At 44.8% G+C, this 16,562-nt stretch overlaps 1 protein-coding gene across 1 annotated transcript in view; it reads left to right on the top strand.

Moving 5' to 3' along the window:
- Positions 1-13,798, top strand: part of LOC310855423 (poliovirus receptor homolog) — a 143,171-nt gene extending 129,373 nt beyond the window's left edge. The window contains exons 7-10 of the mRNA XM_083760424.1: positions 8,530-8,665; positions 9,341-9,401; positions 12,441-12,527; positions 13,228-13,798. Coding sequence (XP_083616550.1) covers positions 8,530-8,665; positions 9,341-9,401; positions 12,441-12,527; positions 13,228-13,440 — 497 coding nt within the window. The 3' untranslated portion in view covers positions 13,441-13,798. The remainder of the gene's footprint in view (positions 1-8,529; positions 8,666-9,340; positions 9,402-12,440; positions 12,528-13,227) is intronic.
- The last annotated feature ends 2,764 nt before the right edge of the window (positions 13,799-16,562 follow it).

Here is a 16,562-nt window from a genome sequence, read left to right as displayed (position 1 = left end):
TCCATGACCCCCCTCTCACATGCACGCACGCGCACACACACACACACACACACACACTCTCGTCTCATGGGAGGTAGTGGTCCATGGTTGACCAGGTTAGCCAAGCTAGCTTGATCCAGCTCAATTTCCTCTTTTCTTCCCCTGTCCTTATATCCACCTTTTTCTGCTTCCCTCCCCTCCCCTCCCCTTCTCTCCTCTCCCCTCCCCTCCCCTCCCCTCCCCTCCCCTCCCCTCCCCTCCCCTCCCCTCCCCTCCCCTCCCCTTCTCTCCCCTCCCCTCCCGTTCCCCTCTTTTCACTTCCTCTCCACGTCCCTCTCTCCTCCCTCCTCCGTGCCCTGTGGGACAGTGCTGGTCTCTGGTTGACTGGCAGGTCACGCTGAGCCATGGAGTGATGGAAGGCTAACATGCAGCAGATGTGTGTGTGTGTGTGTGGGGGGGGGAACGGGGGGACAGTGAGCTCTGTATTTGACTGGATGGCCGCTGCATTGGTCTGCTCAGAGTAGTGGGGCTGACCTTTAACCCCCCCCCCGCCCCCCCACCAACCACCTTATCCTGCCTGTCACGTCCCCCGAAAATAATGTTTTTAGGGTTGAGAATATACTGTACGTCATTCATTGCGGAGCGACGCGGGCCGTGCGACGAATGACAAACGTTCGCCTTTATTCCTCGCAGAGGAAAACCACAAGTTGGTTCAACTTTCACTGCATGGAGACTCGGAGTGAGCTAGAGCGCACGCAGGCTCGGCTTTACCTCTGCAGGCGGTTTCCTCCATCTGGGATGGGAATAATGTGATTGTGTGTGTGTGTGTCTTTATCTGAGCATCATTAAATGTCTGTGTGTAGTTTGTGTGCGACCGTGTATCTCCACCCATGCATGTACTGTTTCTAGATGAATGTGTGGGAAGTAAATGTCTTAAAATCTACTTCCTGATTTCCTCAGGCTGTCTGTGTGTGTGTGTGTGTGTGTGTGTGTGTGTGTGTGTGTGTGTGTGTGTGTGTGTGTGTGTGTGTGTGTGTGTGTGTGTGTGTGTGTGTGTGTGTGTGTGTGTGTGTGTGTGTGTGTGTGTGTGTGTGTGTGTGTGTGTGTGTGTGTGTGTGTGTGTGTGTGTGTGTGTGTGTGTGTGTGTGTGTGTGTGTGTGTGTGTGTGTGGAATGGCTGTCGTATTGTTTTGCAACTTCAGGGGTTGAACGTGAAGCCAACAGGGCACGGCTCATTCATTCCGCTGTAGAGCGTGTTTGTGTAAACATGTCAGAGTGACTGACAGGAATATGGATACTGGATGCTGCTTATCCCAGCTGTGTGTGTGTCGTTGTGTGTATGTGTGCGCTAAATCTGCAATACTGTGCTTGTGCTGTTGTGCACCTATCTCCCTGTGCATAAACTGTAGATGTGTGTATACATACATACATAATGTGTGTGTGTCTATATAGTATATATATATATATACATGCACACATGATACACACTATGTACGGCAGATATACTGTCCTCCGTAAACGTCCAGTTTATCTGCGGTGTTTTTAAGTGTCTGTCGAGCTGGATTCATGGTGCTCGTCCTTGGCAAAGGAGCTTCTGCAATTTGGACACGTTGGGCGCACGCACGTACGCACGAGCACCCTCTCACATGCGCATCAAATACACACGGAGGACTGCAGGAAGGCTTGCTCCGTCTGGGAGATTTCATTAGTGCAAGACATGGCTGGTGTCCAGGGCTGACACGGAGGGTGGGCTCTTCACAGCGCATGCACACAGCAACCTCCATCCTCTCAATTGGCTTCCTTCGCTCTCTCCTATCCTCTGCCCAACTATCAAGCGGGGTGGGGGAGGTTCGACCTGTTGTACCTTGGGGGGTTGGTGCACAGAACTTGATAATGACACAGGAAGACACACACACACGTGCGCATAGGGGATGAAGAAAGAAATGATGAACAGACACCCTCATTGGATAGAATACAGGCAGAGAGAGGTGCAGTTGGCTGGAGATTTGGCCAGATTCCCAGGTCCACTAGTTGCTCCCCTAGTCATTCTATTGGCTTCACCACTTTGAAGGGGTCCTTTTTTCTCTCAAAGGGACACAGCACCCCCCTGTGGCGAAGGACGTCCACTACATTTCAGGCAATGTCGTGTCCTTGCCTCTAGGTCTGTTCAGTGAAGAAATGCATTTAGCAAACCGTGGCGCAGATTGAAACGTAATAGAGCAGACATGACCGATCTGTCTGTCTGTTGTTTGCTCTTTACACGTTTCAGGTTTTGAGGCGTTTAATTTTTCCACTCTTATTTTCAAGTGATTTATTTGTAAGCAGAAGGGCTTTGTTGTTTATGCTCTAGGCAGTGTTCATTTTGTTGACTTAAGACTAGACTAGGACAAACTAAATGGTGTGCTATTCAAATAATCAGAATGTGCTAATTAACACTGGCTCAAGGACACTGATGGTACCTTTTATTTGTCACTCACGCATGCGTGTGTGGCAGTGAAAACAGACGTGCTGACTTATTAGGGGAGTCTTGTTTTTAACTTCTATAAAGTCAAATCTGGAATGTTCATTTAACCCCTAAAAGAAGCAGAGGACAGGAGTGGAAGGCGAGAGATTTGCTCCAAGGTCAGCAGGGTCACGCATTACAGTATGTGAGTCTGGAAACCAGAGTGGTTTAAGTTGTGAATGTACAGTATACATTTGTGATGTATCTTAACTATAAATGCACCAAGTCTGTGTATGTGTAACCGCTCACCCCACCAACGTCGAGTCAGTCGGACCCACGGTTGCTGCATATCCAGAACCGCCACAAAAGGTCTCTCTGCCCGGTCTCTGGACCTGACTATCTCCATATATGGAGCTGGCCTGTTCTGACATCATTCTGACATCTCCATAGACTCCATATTTGGGCATGACTGACACAGAACTCCATATATGGGCATAAAAGGGACACAGACGGAACTAGAAATGCACTCTGTCGAGGTGCCAACGTGCACCTTGCACGCAAGTAAGGCCATGTATGGCCTATTTGTGCACAAGCAGAGAGCGCCATGTGAGGTGCACTCACCGCCCCCCACTGGAAAAGCACCTCAATGTCATACAACTGCTGTTCTAAATACTTTAGACCCGTTATTGACCTTATTCCAACCTTGAAACGTACCTTAGTTACGTCACCAAGAATGGTGGCCCCTTATTGGCTGGTGATGATGACGTAACCAAATGATGCTGGTCCCTGAATGGGCGACTGTCTTAAACATGAGAGCACACCGACATACATACGTACATACCGCACCCAGCTGATCGCAGTGCTTGCGCAAGTAATAACTCGTGGGGCATGCATTTCCAACTTGCATCGTTCCAAGTAGGCCAGTGCCCAACGGGCACCGCTCTAGTATTTCAAATACAACAACATGCATACAAAAAAAGATCGATTTCTAAGCTCAACAGCTCAACAGCCCTAAACCCAAAATCCAGTAAACTTAAAGGCAAAGAGGACCAACTCCTCCCAACATTTCCACTTATTTATTTGGCTCGCATCACACACAAAAAAAGAGTAGGTTCGTCAGAGGGTTGGACGCTTACGCTCTTTGGCAAAGAGCCTGAATTAATTCCTCCAGACAGAGACACTCTGGACGTCTCTTTATACACCCAAGAGTTTATTTTTTGTGATGTGAGCCAAATTCATACATATTGTGTCTTTTGGTTGAAATATGAGAAGTGATACATTTTTTGTATGTTTTGAAACATTTGAAACCACGTGTTTAAAGATGTTTGTATACTATAAGCTATGGAAAACATGCTGTTTGGGAAAATTTAGGTCTGTATTATTTCAATGTTAACAATCTCCATTGTAAACACAACTATTGTAGCCCAAAAATACAGTAAATACAGACGGCACTAGTCACGCAGTCTAATCTATGGATGGCAAGTTGCCGTATTAAGTTTACAGCTTGTGAACACAAAGCACCAACGGATGTTCTGATGTAAGCTGAACTCATGTGAGGTGAAATGTGATTGTTGTAGCCAGTGAGCATAATCTTGAACAATGCGAACACCAGTAAACTACATTGACCTGCTTGCCATGCCTTGGGTACTGTAGTCCTAGTATAATCACTGGTATTAGTAGCTAGTTGCCACCACAGAGAAATATGAATGGAAACGAGAACAGACTTAACAACCTGCCGTTACAGAGGCTATCCCTGTGTGCGTGTGCGTGTGCGTGTGCGTGTGCGTGTGCGTGTGCGTGTGCGTGTGCGTGTGTGTGTGTGTGTGTGTGTGTGTGTGTGTGGGATGGCTGATTCATCCTGTGTGCAATTAGCTTGAAGCACAACGAGTGTGTAGTCATTCACACCCAAAGCCATTTGGAGAGAAAGAGTTCATATCTCTGTTCACTCCATCTGGCCAATTATTTTAGAGCAATGGCAGATCATGTATAATATGAAGAATATCATCACTCACAGTTGTGCTGTGTTCATGCTGGCCCAGCCAGTGAGGTAGCCTTTTTTTTTCTACCCGCTATTTCCATAGCCAGTAAACTTTATCTGTTATCTCAAAACCAAACTTTACTCTTGCTATTGTCCCGAGTTTCAATGGCCCTTGGAGGTGGAAGCTTTTTACATTTGCTACAGTGGAGACAGTATTGCTTTGGGGCACCGGGGGCAGAGACACTCATAGCACAGCAGGAAAATGCCCTAAAACCAGTCAGATTTATAAAGGAGTGCTCTTTTTTTCTTCCAGTTCACCTCCCACGCTCCCCTGCGGCGGGGTGAACCCCCCCCCCCCCCTCCTCCCCTACCAAGACTAGGGGTGAACGATGATTTACGATTGTGTCCCTATCGGGCCTAACTCGAACGGGCGCTGAGTCGACTGAAGGTCGGCACGCCTCCCCGACTGTGAGACCGAGTGCACCTTTTTCAATCCGACTGGTTTTCCAATCGTACTGTTAGTGTGACATATACACAAGCATGACATTCCTGAGTATATGTCACGGTACAGGACACAAAGTGGAACTCTACCCTCCCCACGGGTCAAAGACAAGGTCGTAGAGGGAAGGATGAGGCTGGCAGGGCACTGCACAGTGCACAGTAAGGAAACTGACGCTGTGGGAGGCAATCCAAGGTGCAGCTACTGTAGGGGAAGGAGGCGCGTCCAAGGCTAGTCCTCACTCTCGCATTGCATCGAATGAAGAATATTCAATATATTGGTGTAGCATTTCTGAAGGAGATGGACAGACAGATGCTGTTTTAGACGGTATATAGGCCCCTAAAGTGCCACGCCATAAAAATACAACGTGTATCTTGTCCATAGTGTTGTTTCCGTTTACATCACTGCATCTGTACAGATAGATGTTAGGTGACTTTATCGGAATGCTTTTCTGTGTCCCAGACGGCTTCCCTCCCGGCATGCAGTCACACTTTCTCCTGTGTTCACGGTCCTACAGAACAGTATGTGTAAATCATCTCTCTATTCATATGAGCAAAGTTTTCTCCCACGGGTCACCTCCATTAAAATACTTTAGTAAATGTCACAATGAAACACTGTCCAGCTCCCTCCCTCCCCCCGAGAGACCTTGTAAAAGCCTGAGTCAGTAATTATTTAGCTTTTAGTCATTATAGAGTTTAGATTTCTTTTTTTCTTTTACGAGTCACCGGATTCTCCATTTTACAGGGGTGCTGATGCGAGGCATGTTTTACAACCTCTGGAGATGGACGCTTTTGATATGGAGGGTGGGGGTGACGCCGCGCCTGAATACCTGATTGGAGATTTTCATCTCTGCTCTGTCTGTCATCTTGTCTCGGCGTAATACCCTCTTGTACTTGTCTCCATGGGTACACACAAGTGATTCCAGTAGGGAGACCTCCTGTCTTTCTGTTGCATGTTTTATTGAGCTGCACGGTGACTTCTGAACGTGCAGCATTCTGTTGTCATTTGATTAGATCTAATCAAAGTGCTCAATCTTCTCGACATGAGAAGTACTCTCTTAAGAGAGATGGGAATAATTGACATGATTTAACGGCATGACAATTATTATAAAAAGAATTACTATAATTTTAATCCCACGATTTTGCAACCCATTTTTTTCACTGTCAATTATCTGTAATCCTGGGCACTAGACTTCCTCTGCCAACCTGGAGGGGCAGCGGACTGACCGCATGCTTCCTTCTATGCATGTCTATGCAAGTCCATACGTAGCGTAGCGTATACGTAGCGTGTGGAAGGAACATGTTATTCCGACCAGTTCCTTTCCCCTCCTTATGGCGCCCCGACTGGCAAGGGGGAGGTAGTTTAGAGACCAGTATTACTGCATGTTTTTTGTGAGGGTACCTACCCTAGGGGACACGGGGAGAACATGCAGGCTCCACACAGAAAGGCCCTTCACCAACCCCGCCTCGGGCACCGACGACGTGGAGGAGAGAACTCGTCCACAGCATCCCCAGCGGGAATTGAACCCAGGACCTTCTAGCTGTGAGGAGACAGCACTACCGATTGTGCCACCGTGCCTCTCCTGACAATTATTTCTTGAATATATTTTCTTGTATTAATATTACATTGTTATGACGTATTTCTTCATAACTGGAGAGGGTAAATCTGGCCGTGGGTGGATGTAAAAGCAATGGTTGGTCCTCCATACTTAATTTCAAGCCTCAGGACTTTATTGCCAATCATAAATGAACCATGGTAGTCCCTGTTATGTGCCTGGAGGCTAGAATAATTCCAGAACCATAATACTGTTATAAAGCATTGAACTAATGGGACTTTGTTTGTCGTATACAAGGAAATATAATATAAAAAACACAATTATAGTACGATGGCATACAAATTAAGTCCAAACAACTGTGTGGGGCGACTGTGGCTCAGGAGGTAGAGCAGGTCATCCAATGATCCATGGGTCGGCGGTTTGAATCCCGGCTCCTCCTGTCTACATGTCGAAGTGTCCTTGGGCAAGACACTAAACCCCAAATTGCTCCCGATGTGCTGGTTGGTACCTTGCATGGCTTCCGTCGCAATCGGTGTATGAATGTGTGTGTGAATGGGTGAATGTAATGCACAATCTATTGCCTTGGATAAAGGTGCTATATAAATGCACCATTTACCATTTAACAGTTAAAGCGCTGTCACTGGCCAATGACAGTTCCTCCTCATTGATTTTTGTATTGTTTAGCAAAACAGATCTTCAATAGAACTTATTTGCAAAGCAGTGGAAAATAAAAACTGAATCATGCAGATCTCAGGATCTATACCTGGGATGGCATGGCTCCAATGTGGATCTTGGACTTCATGTGGCCAGCCAGGCCATCTTCCAAATGTGGGTTCAGCCCAATCGGAGCCCCATTGATTTACAGTATAAATATATATAGCATAAAAATGTGTAAAGTAATTAGTGGTGTACTTCTGTGGCATAACAAAAACATGTCTAGACCTCAGGCTCTTGCCGAGCCACAGAATAAAAATCTGTTGCCTGCTTGTTTAAAAACAACGTTTCACCCCATGGCAGACTTGAGAAAGAAACGGCACCACTAAACTGAACCGGATCAGAGACCTTTCCCCTCAAGCACCGCGACACGCGTTGAAGAAGAAAGCGCACTCGGGCATGAAATTCACTAGGTCTCACCCAAAAATACCAATTTCAACCGTCTTTGCAGCACAATTGGGGCGCAAAACAAAATATGAAAACTAAAGTTCAGTTGATACGTGAAAGCATAGTGCTGATCATGATCAAACGGCGTGCCGTCGACAAGGAGCGAAGGGAATACTAAGTGGCAGAGTAGAGGATGATCGTTTGCCCTCTCCTTTACAAACGAGGCAAAATGGAAAACAATTTTAGGGAGATATTCAAAGCAGTCCATTGTCGGGAGAGGAGACGCTTGTAATTAGAGAGCAGATAACATTCAATCACAACACGTCCAATTACCAGTGCCAGGGTTTGTTCTCGTCAAATGGGCTTTAGATCCGCACTGGCCTTTACCGCCCCCTCATTAGCATAATCCCCCCGGGAACGCCGTGGGATAATGAGAGGGTCGCACCTTTTAGTAAACACTGTGTGTGTGTGTGTGTGTGTGTGTGTGTGTGTGTGTGTGTGTGTGTGTGTGCGCGTGTGCGCACAGCCGTGTACACACACGTATGTTCTTCAGACGAGGTTCATTAGTGAAACATCTGATTCATTCGGTTCCTCTTAATAACCCGAGCGTTCTACTAATCTACTAATCAAGACCTTTTCTCCGTATCCTACCCATACTCTATCATACCCTGCATCTCTCTCGCTTCACGAACACGCGCACACACATTCTCATTGCAGTTTTCTTTTTGTGATCTTCTGCCTCATTGCTTCCTGAGTGCTATACTGCTACATTACATTGTGGAGGTATTATTTATGACTCAACAGGCTCTTATAAATGAGTTCTGCGGATTTAACATATACGTAGCTGAAACGCTGGCCATGATTTTATTTTTTTTATTCCACAAAGAGAAGAGATATTCTGTGCCCCTGCTCACATAATGTTCCCCCACATTCTCTCTCTCGCTCTCTCTCTCTTCCCCCCCCCCACCTCCACAGGAAACCGTCTTCCAGAGAAGGGTCCCACCACAGGCAGTATCATCGGGGCCATCATTGGGGTCATCCTGCTCTTGGCCATCGTTGGAACGGCTATCGCCATGTACCGCAAGCACCATAACAACAAGCTCAATGGAGAGTGAGTGACATTACACATATATACCTTTAACTTCCTCAGGCCTTTGTCCTGGAATACCTGCTGTGTTGTTTCGTGTTGTCCGTATTTAGCTTGCTTTCCCGAGGCATTTTTTTCTTTCAGGAATGGCAATTATGTTATATTCTGTGCGCGCGTTATTGATTTATGGTGTCTTCTGTTTCCTTCCTGCCTTGAATTCCTCAGGCTTTATTTCTCACTCTCTCTGGTCTCTAGTGTGTCTCTAATGAGGGCATTCACTCACAAAACTGAGGGTTCATCTGCAGCCATGCACTCCAACATTGTGCTCTCAATTCTGCCTCTTAACGTATACAGACACAAACACTCAATTAATCGGTATAATTGGTTCTGAGACTTTAGGACCATAACTCTGCGGGTGTACAAATGGAACCAAATTGACTCATTTGTGCACTTGACAGAGTCCTCTTATTCAAGTCTTACTTGAAAAAGGCTGCAAGGCTCGAAGCGCCGTATCTGCTTCCGTTTGTCGTATTTTGTAGCATTCAAAAGTGTGTCTGTCTTGTTTTTCAGTCAAAAAGACCCAAGCCGTTGTCTGTAATTTGTCAATATTAAAGATGTCAATAAATCAATCACTCAAAGTCTCTCTCTCTCTCTCTCTCTCTCTCTCTCTCTCTCTCTCTCACTCTCTCTCTCTGTCAGTGGCCCACCCAAGTACAAGCCTCCTCCCCCTACAAAGAAGACCAACACCTCCACTGACAGGGTGAGTCAATGTCTACTCTAACCTTAGCCTCGGTACCCAGGCTTTTATTTGCGTTTATTGGCTCAAAATGAAACGCCTGGGGAAACGAGACACATTTCCTGGTCTAGGAGTGGGAGTGAACTACAGTACAGTGCAGAGGGGCATCGTTCCAAATCTGGTGATGTCAGTGTTGTCCGCTGTTTTCTACCAGGGGAGGGGCGGGCAGGGGCGGGCGCTCAGATCGGTGAATTAATGTGATCCAAAAAGTGATCCCTGTGGCACCTAGCCTCTGTCCCAGCCTTATTCATCTGCAAAGATGAATGTATCGGCGGAAGTTCGGACCGGAACATCCGTCAGATGTATTTCCCCCGGATACGATATTTTGTCGACCGTTCACAACACTCGTTTCATTCACGGAGAATGTAAGCTGATTTGTAAAGCGTCAACGTAATTTCCTTGAGCGGTACTAAAATCCTGCAACTTCCGCCACCAAAAAAGCTCGCTCAGTGGTGTCTTGTGGCTCCAGTTCGCTTGAGACGGCGCCCCTCCGTTGCGATATAAAGATTTTACTATATCTGCGGTTGTTGGAAAATTTGTGGCGGCCGCGGGATTCGAACCCAGGAGGTGTAAATTGGGAGTCTACTGACTAACGAAGCTTGCTGTGTGAGAATGCACCGCAGGCACCCTACCACTTCCTACTAGTAGTAGGAGGGGGGCCAATCAGAGACAGGCAGGGGCGGGTCTTTACGCAACTGTACCGCATTCCTAAATCACGCCTCCATAACCATAACCCTACCCCCAACATGAAGCCTAACTATAGGCCTGACCATAACCCCAACAATAAGCCCTCTCTAACCCTGATCCGACCTAAACACACCCATAGCACCCAAGAAAAATGACTTATTTAAGGTGCCAAGCACAATCTTGTGCCAAGCACAATCTTTATTTCATTATAAGCCAATCAGCAAAGACGGGACCGTCTTTGTTTAGCGTTTTATCACCTCAATACTTCAAGGATTAACTTACATTTTGAAGGAAATTTTAAAGTAAAGACTTAACTCTCTTTATATGTTTTAAAGTAAACGATGATCACTGCTCACATACTGTACTTGGATGCATCCTTTTCGTTGGCATGGGTGTTAAGAAGCAATTCATCCACTAGAGGACAGTCAGTTAATTATCAAAGGTTTTCTGACAACGTAATAATAATAGAGCTTTATTTATATAGCACCTTTTAAGAACAAGTCACAAAGTGCTTAACAGAAAAAAATATTGAGAAAAACATAGGATCAAAAAGGCATAGAATACAATAGAAGAGATTTGTCTAAAACACAACAGAAGATGACCATACAAAATTAAAAAATTTGGAAATCACATGGGTAATGGGCTAAATGCAGCTCTGTAAAAATGAGTCTTTAGGAGCGATTTAAAATGGGACACAAGACTCTGCAAGCCTGATCTCCAGGGGCAGAGCGTTCCAGACAAACATGGCAGCTGTCACTACTGTCCAACTCACATTTAATGTGAGTTGACCAATCTCCTCCCATTGTTTGTCCATGTGCCCGGATGAAGTGCCATAATTTATCTCAGTTTAAAAGGAAAATGCAAAACACTATACAAAACGAACAAAAAACGCATACAATCAGACCTATAATACAAATATATTTTGTACAGATGGCAATGTCATAGATGGCGTGTAATGGACATGACTTATTTAGAAATGTGCTGTATTTTCCGAGGAAGAAAAACGGCCTTGGTGTGACATTGACCCTAACCGTCAACTCTCTCACCATGACCCGTCCCTCACCCATCCTTAACTCTAACCTTAGAGTGTAAGTTCAATGATTTTAAGTTAAGATCTTATCCCTTGCTAACATAAGCAGTGTGTATCTGTAATTATTTAGGAAACTAGAAAAAAATAATTCAGTCAAGCAAGCAATCACGCATGTTAACAAGCATTCCAAACCAAACGGATATTGTCAGTACAACTCCCCCAAAAGCCCTTTGCAGGCTCCACATGGGAGTATGCATTATGTAAGATGTCATGCAAATTATAATTACTGTTGGTTTAAAATCATGCTCTTGAACATGGCTGTAAGTACGATGCAAGGTAGCCTACATGAACATACACATTCCTCCGGGTGTAAATTGAACATGTTGGGGTCAACCATTTACATAAATAAGAATAGTAGACATTCATGTCCTTTGACATAGAACAGATGTCTGCCAGCCATCTCAGATGCAAACATTGACACAATCACAGGGACCACAGTTATGTTTCTGAAGAGCTGTGAAAACCGTCGGCGAGGCCATCTGTGCTGATGTGTCATGGTTTCATTATGTAAATGTGTGCGTGCGGTGGTGGAAAGTAATGAATTTACTTAAGTACTGTACTTAAGTACAATTTTGAGGTATTTGTACTTTACTTGAGTATTTCCAATTTCCAGTACACCTGAGAGGCAAATATTGTACTTTTACTCCACTACATTTATTTTAAAGCTTTAGTTAGGCTACTGTATACTTTGTAGATTTTGATTATTATAAAAGAAAACATACCCCATTACATTACCCACCATATACATTTCGGCCATTTGTAGATGAGCATAAACTCGATCAAAACATTTGAACATTCTGCATAATGAGTACTTTTACTTTTGCTACTTTAAGTACATTTTAATGCCAGTACTTTTTTACACTCAAGTACATTTTGAAATGAATAATTTTGACTTGTAACGGAGTAGTTCTACATTGCAGTATTGATGCTTTTTCTTAAATGTGGCGCAAGTCTTTGAATATATATTCTTTCAGAGTGAACGTTTTTAACTAAAATCTTTGCTTCTGGAGGCGGTCCCTGGATGAACATATTTTCAGATGGGGGGTCGGTGGCCAATTTCATATATTTTTGGGGGTCCTTGACATGGAACATGTTTGAGAACGACTGACACAGAAACATAGGTTTTTCAAGAAAACTGTAGGGATTTAGAAGACATTTTGTAGAATCGTCCTCTGTCCAAAATGGGTTAAGTAAATCAATCGAGTGGTTTTTTTCCACCCCTGCAGCTGAACGTGGCTCACAACCCAGCGTCTGAGGGCAGACCTCTGCAGAGCGAGGACTACGCAGCTAACCAGAGTGCAGAGCCAGTCACGGTAAGTTACGCCGTTATATCAGAGACAGGAAATTGTTTTCCACCGTTGGTGTACAAACAATACAGACATAATACAGTTATTATAGTTACAAAAAAGGGAAGACAGAAACATATTGATATTAGAAACCCACAAGCTCAGTTGATTACCGTCACTGACTAAGGGGGGATATGCGTATTATTGGTTTTCTTTTGTACGGCAGAGGAGACTGAGGCTATTATTGGCAGCCAAAATCTTTAGGATTGGAATCAGAAGCATGAACAGCAGCCAAACAGCACATGGAAACGGATGTTTTTCACTCTGTCTGGACACCGGGACACTGAAGCCTGATTCAGTGTTGCTGGCCGAAAATAGCCGATCTACAAGCTCACATAGTGTATTAGTACTAGTAGACATGATAATTGATGACGGATTGTGTTTAAAGATGGAGACAGAATATAAATATGTCCCCAACCTTACAGACAAAACGTTCATGATCATGGGGCGCCTGCTGACCTAGTGGTCCAGGCACGTGCCACATCTAGGCTCTGGCCTGACAGCGCGTTGCGTGTTCGAAACCCATTCATGACAACCTTTGCTGTGTGTCTCTCCCCTTCTCTCTCTCCCTCTTCACCGTGACTATCAATAAAGCCACAAAAGCCAAAAAAAGTTCAAGTTCAAATGGACACATTTTTATAATATTTATTTTTACTCACGTCAACAGGATCTGGATAACTACACTGAGAATGATGACGGTTATGGACCAGAAGACGAGAGGGAGCATTACTACTCTGCTGCCCCCCCTGGCTGGGATGACCCTGCACACAGCGAAATTCTTCCTCCTTACGCAGCCGAAGGCCCCCAGGAGGACCAAGGACCAGGAGGCACCAGTGTCAACCGCGAGGACAGCTTTGTGTCCCCTGCCATGTATGTGTGAGAGAGAGAGCACTGTGATGAGTTGGATATCTGTGTGTGTGCGTGAGACTGTGTGACTGTGTGTGCGTGTGTGTGTGTGTGTCTCTGTATGCGTGCATGTGTGTGTGTGTCCGTCCATGCATGTCATTGCATGAATGCCCATGCTTGCTTAAAGGAGAGACTTGACTTCAACACTTGGGAGGTGAATTTCCAGAGAGCATTGATGCACAGTTCTGAATGTTCAAACATGTGCCTCGGATTTTGAGGATTTTGATTTGTCTTTTTAGTGTTCAACTGGCCATGGATGACTAGTCAGACCAGGAAGTGAATGTCTTAACTAGAAATGGATGACTAGTCAGACCATGGATGACTAGTCAGACCAGGGATGACTAGTCAGACCAGGGATGACTAGTCGGACCAGGGATGACTAGTCGGACCAGGGATGACTAGTCGGACCAGGGATGACTAGTCAGACCAGGGATGACTAGTCAGACCAGGGATGACTAGTCGGACCAGGGAGTGAATGTCTTAACTAGAAATGGATGACTAGTCAGACCATGGATGACTAGTCAGACCAGGGATGACTAGTCAGACCATGGATGACTAGTCGGACCAGGGATGACTAGTCGGACCAGGGATGACTAGTCGGACCAGGGAGTGAATGTCTTAACTAGAAATGGATGACTAGTCAGACCAGGGATGACTAGTCAGACCAGGGATGACTAGTCAGACCAGGGATGACTAGTCAGACCAGGGATGACTAGTCAGACCAGGGAGTGAATGTCTTAACTAGAAAGCCGGTAGCCTGAATTCTTTAGGATTGATTCATGAAGAGCCAGTGAAACAAACTACACAGGATTGCATGTAAACTTGCTATATATTCTGAAGGAATATGGCAAAATGTTTTATTTTATTTTCAAACTGTAGGCACATAGTCGTTTTCAAATCTCATAGACTGTTGAATGTTAACTCATATTGGGATAGAGCAGGGGATAGGTTTATGAAATATGACTGGCCGAGAGGTTTGAACCGGACGCCAGTTATCCTATCTCCTGTGGGAGGCCCATGTTGCATTATTGAACACTGAACTTTGGTTGCACATTGCGGTTATTGTGGCTGGTGCAAGACGCAGCACGGGCAGTTATAACGTCTCCTTGTATCTGTTTGTGAGGTCGTGTCTGAATGAGGCTGGCAGGGAGGCACCGCGGAGCACACTCTGCCCCAGGAGAAGCCATTAGCTGCATTTAATCAGCCAGTCCAGCAAGGGAAACTTCACAGACCATAACTAGCAAGTGCAGGCATCAGCCGAGTATCCCTTGGTGGTACTGCATGTATGCATGGATGTCGGATATCTGTGAGTGCCTCCACCTCGGGTCTCTCTGCCTCACTTATCATACTGTACCTCAGCGACGGAGAGAACAGGTGGTTGAGGGAAGGGAAGTGCACATTATGACTGATTTTATTCATGTATTGCTGGTTGGTACAGATTCTTTCTGCTGTAACAAGTGGAAGGTGACATTCCAAAGTCCTTGAAAAATCCATTGAATGATTCGCTACCCGGTGTTCATTATGTATCTCAAAACCACAGATGTCCTTTAATTTTAAAAGAAAGGTAACTATTTTTCACTTTCATGATGGTAAATATTTTGTTAAAGTGCGCATCAGTTGTTGTTTGTTGGATATCTCTATTTTTTAAACGAATGTCTTAAATTTGTGTTTCTTGTTCATTTTTTCCCTGTAAAGCCATAAAGGACCTTTTTGCCGTATAACAACAAACAAAGACAGACATCCTAGTGTTTTTAGATTTTGTTTTATTTTTTCAAGAGAAGGGAACATCTGTTACTTTTAAATACTGAAAATGTTGTGCCTCTTTTTTTTGTTGTCGTTTAGCTTTTTATGTTGTACAATAGTAGATCTAGCAACGTACTGTACTCTGCATGGATTAGGCTCAATCTGGATTATGTTGATTATAAATCTGTTGTCATTCATCTCCAACGGAAGGATTAAGCAGTTCTTTGTAGAGTTGAACGAGGGCTGACACGGAGCCTGTCACCATGTCAGCAGCATCCTTCCACAGGGTGAAACAGGTCAGAGATGTCAGAGGTAATGATTGTACTGTGTGTAAATCTGTTAACCCAAAGCTGACTCTCTTCATTATGGCCAACCAGGGTGTGTATTTTCTTGTGTATGCAATCAAAATGGCCTCACGGGAGGTTTTGAGTGGCCCCTGTGATTTTTATTCTTAGTGTTTTTCAATGATGTTCTTTTTCTCCTCTTTTATTTTTTTACCGTATTATGTATGGATTTAATCGTCAATGAAATAATGATGTGCCACTGCTGATTGTTGGATCAATAAAACTTTTAACTGTGTTTGTTTGGCTTGATGTGTTTCATGTCAGGCCTTTTGAACTGTAGGTCAAGGGTTCCCAAACCGTTCATGATACCCCCAAAATAATCACATTTGAACAGGAGACATTGGTGCGCAAAATCCCCTCACTAGGATTTTGCACATTTAGTTTGTCTTGAAAAATAACCAACTACAACCTCACCTCGTGTTTCGTTTGCATGTTCTCCCCGTGTCCCCTAGGGTAGGTACCCTCACAAAAACTCTAAACTACCTCCCCCTGGCCAGCCGGGGCACCTGATGCAGGGGAAAGGAACTGGTCGGAATAACACGTTCCTTCCACGCGCTACGTCCGGCCGGGGAAACTCCCCCCTGTCAGGTGAAAAGAAGCAGCTTGGAGGACTCCTCATGCATAGAAGGAAGCATGGGGTCAGTCTGCTGCTGGGGTGATAAAATGGGTGCAAAATCGTGGGATAAAAATGTAATAAAAAAAAAGAAATGGTTGTAAAGGTCATTCAATTGTAACTTTAGAAATGTGCAGACACCCATGTGTACTGTATGTTTGTTTGTTTGCAGTTGAACCCATTCTGGACGGGAACCCCTTTTGGTGTTTTAACTAAGCATTATGTTATACTTTAGCTATTGAAAAATAGCAGATCTACAAGCTCATAGTGGCGCGCTACGAGCTTGTAGGTCTGCTATTTTTGAAAGATCTCACTGTCTGTCTGTCTATGATACTATAGCCTGCCTACTGCTATAGGTCTCTCAATTTCAGTCTGTCTGTCCTCAGCTTCCACCAG

The sequence above is a fragment of the Protomyctophum parallelum genome (genome assembly GCF_964188405.1).
Source record: "Protomyctophum parallelum genome assembly, chromosome: 3".
Lineage (NCBI taxonomy): Eukaryota > Metazoa > Chordata > Actinopteri > Myctophiformes > Myctophidae > Protomyctophum > Protomyctophum parallelum.
Note: the sequence above shows the minus strand (reverse complement) of the source record. Positions and strands in the feature narration are given on the sequence as shown.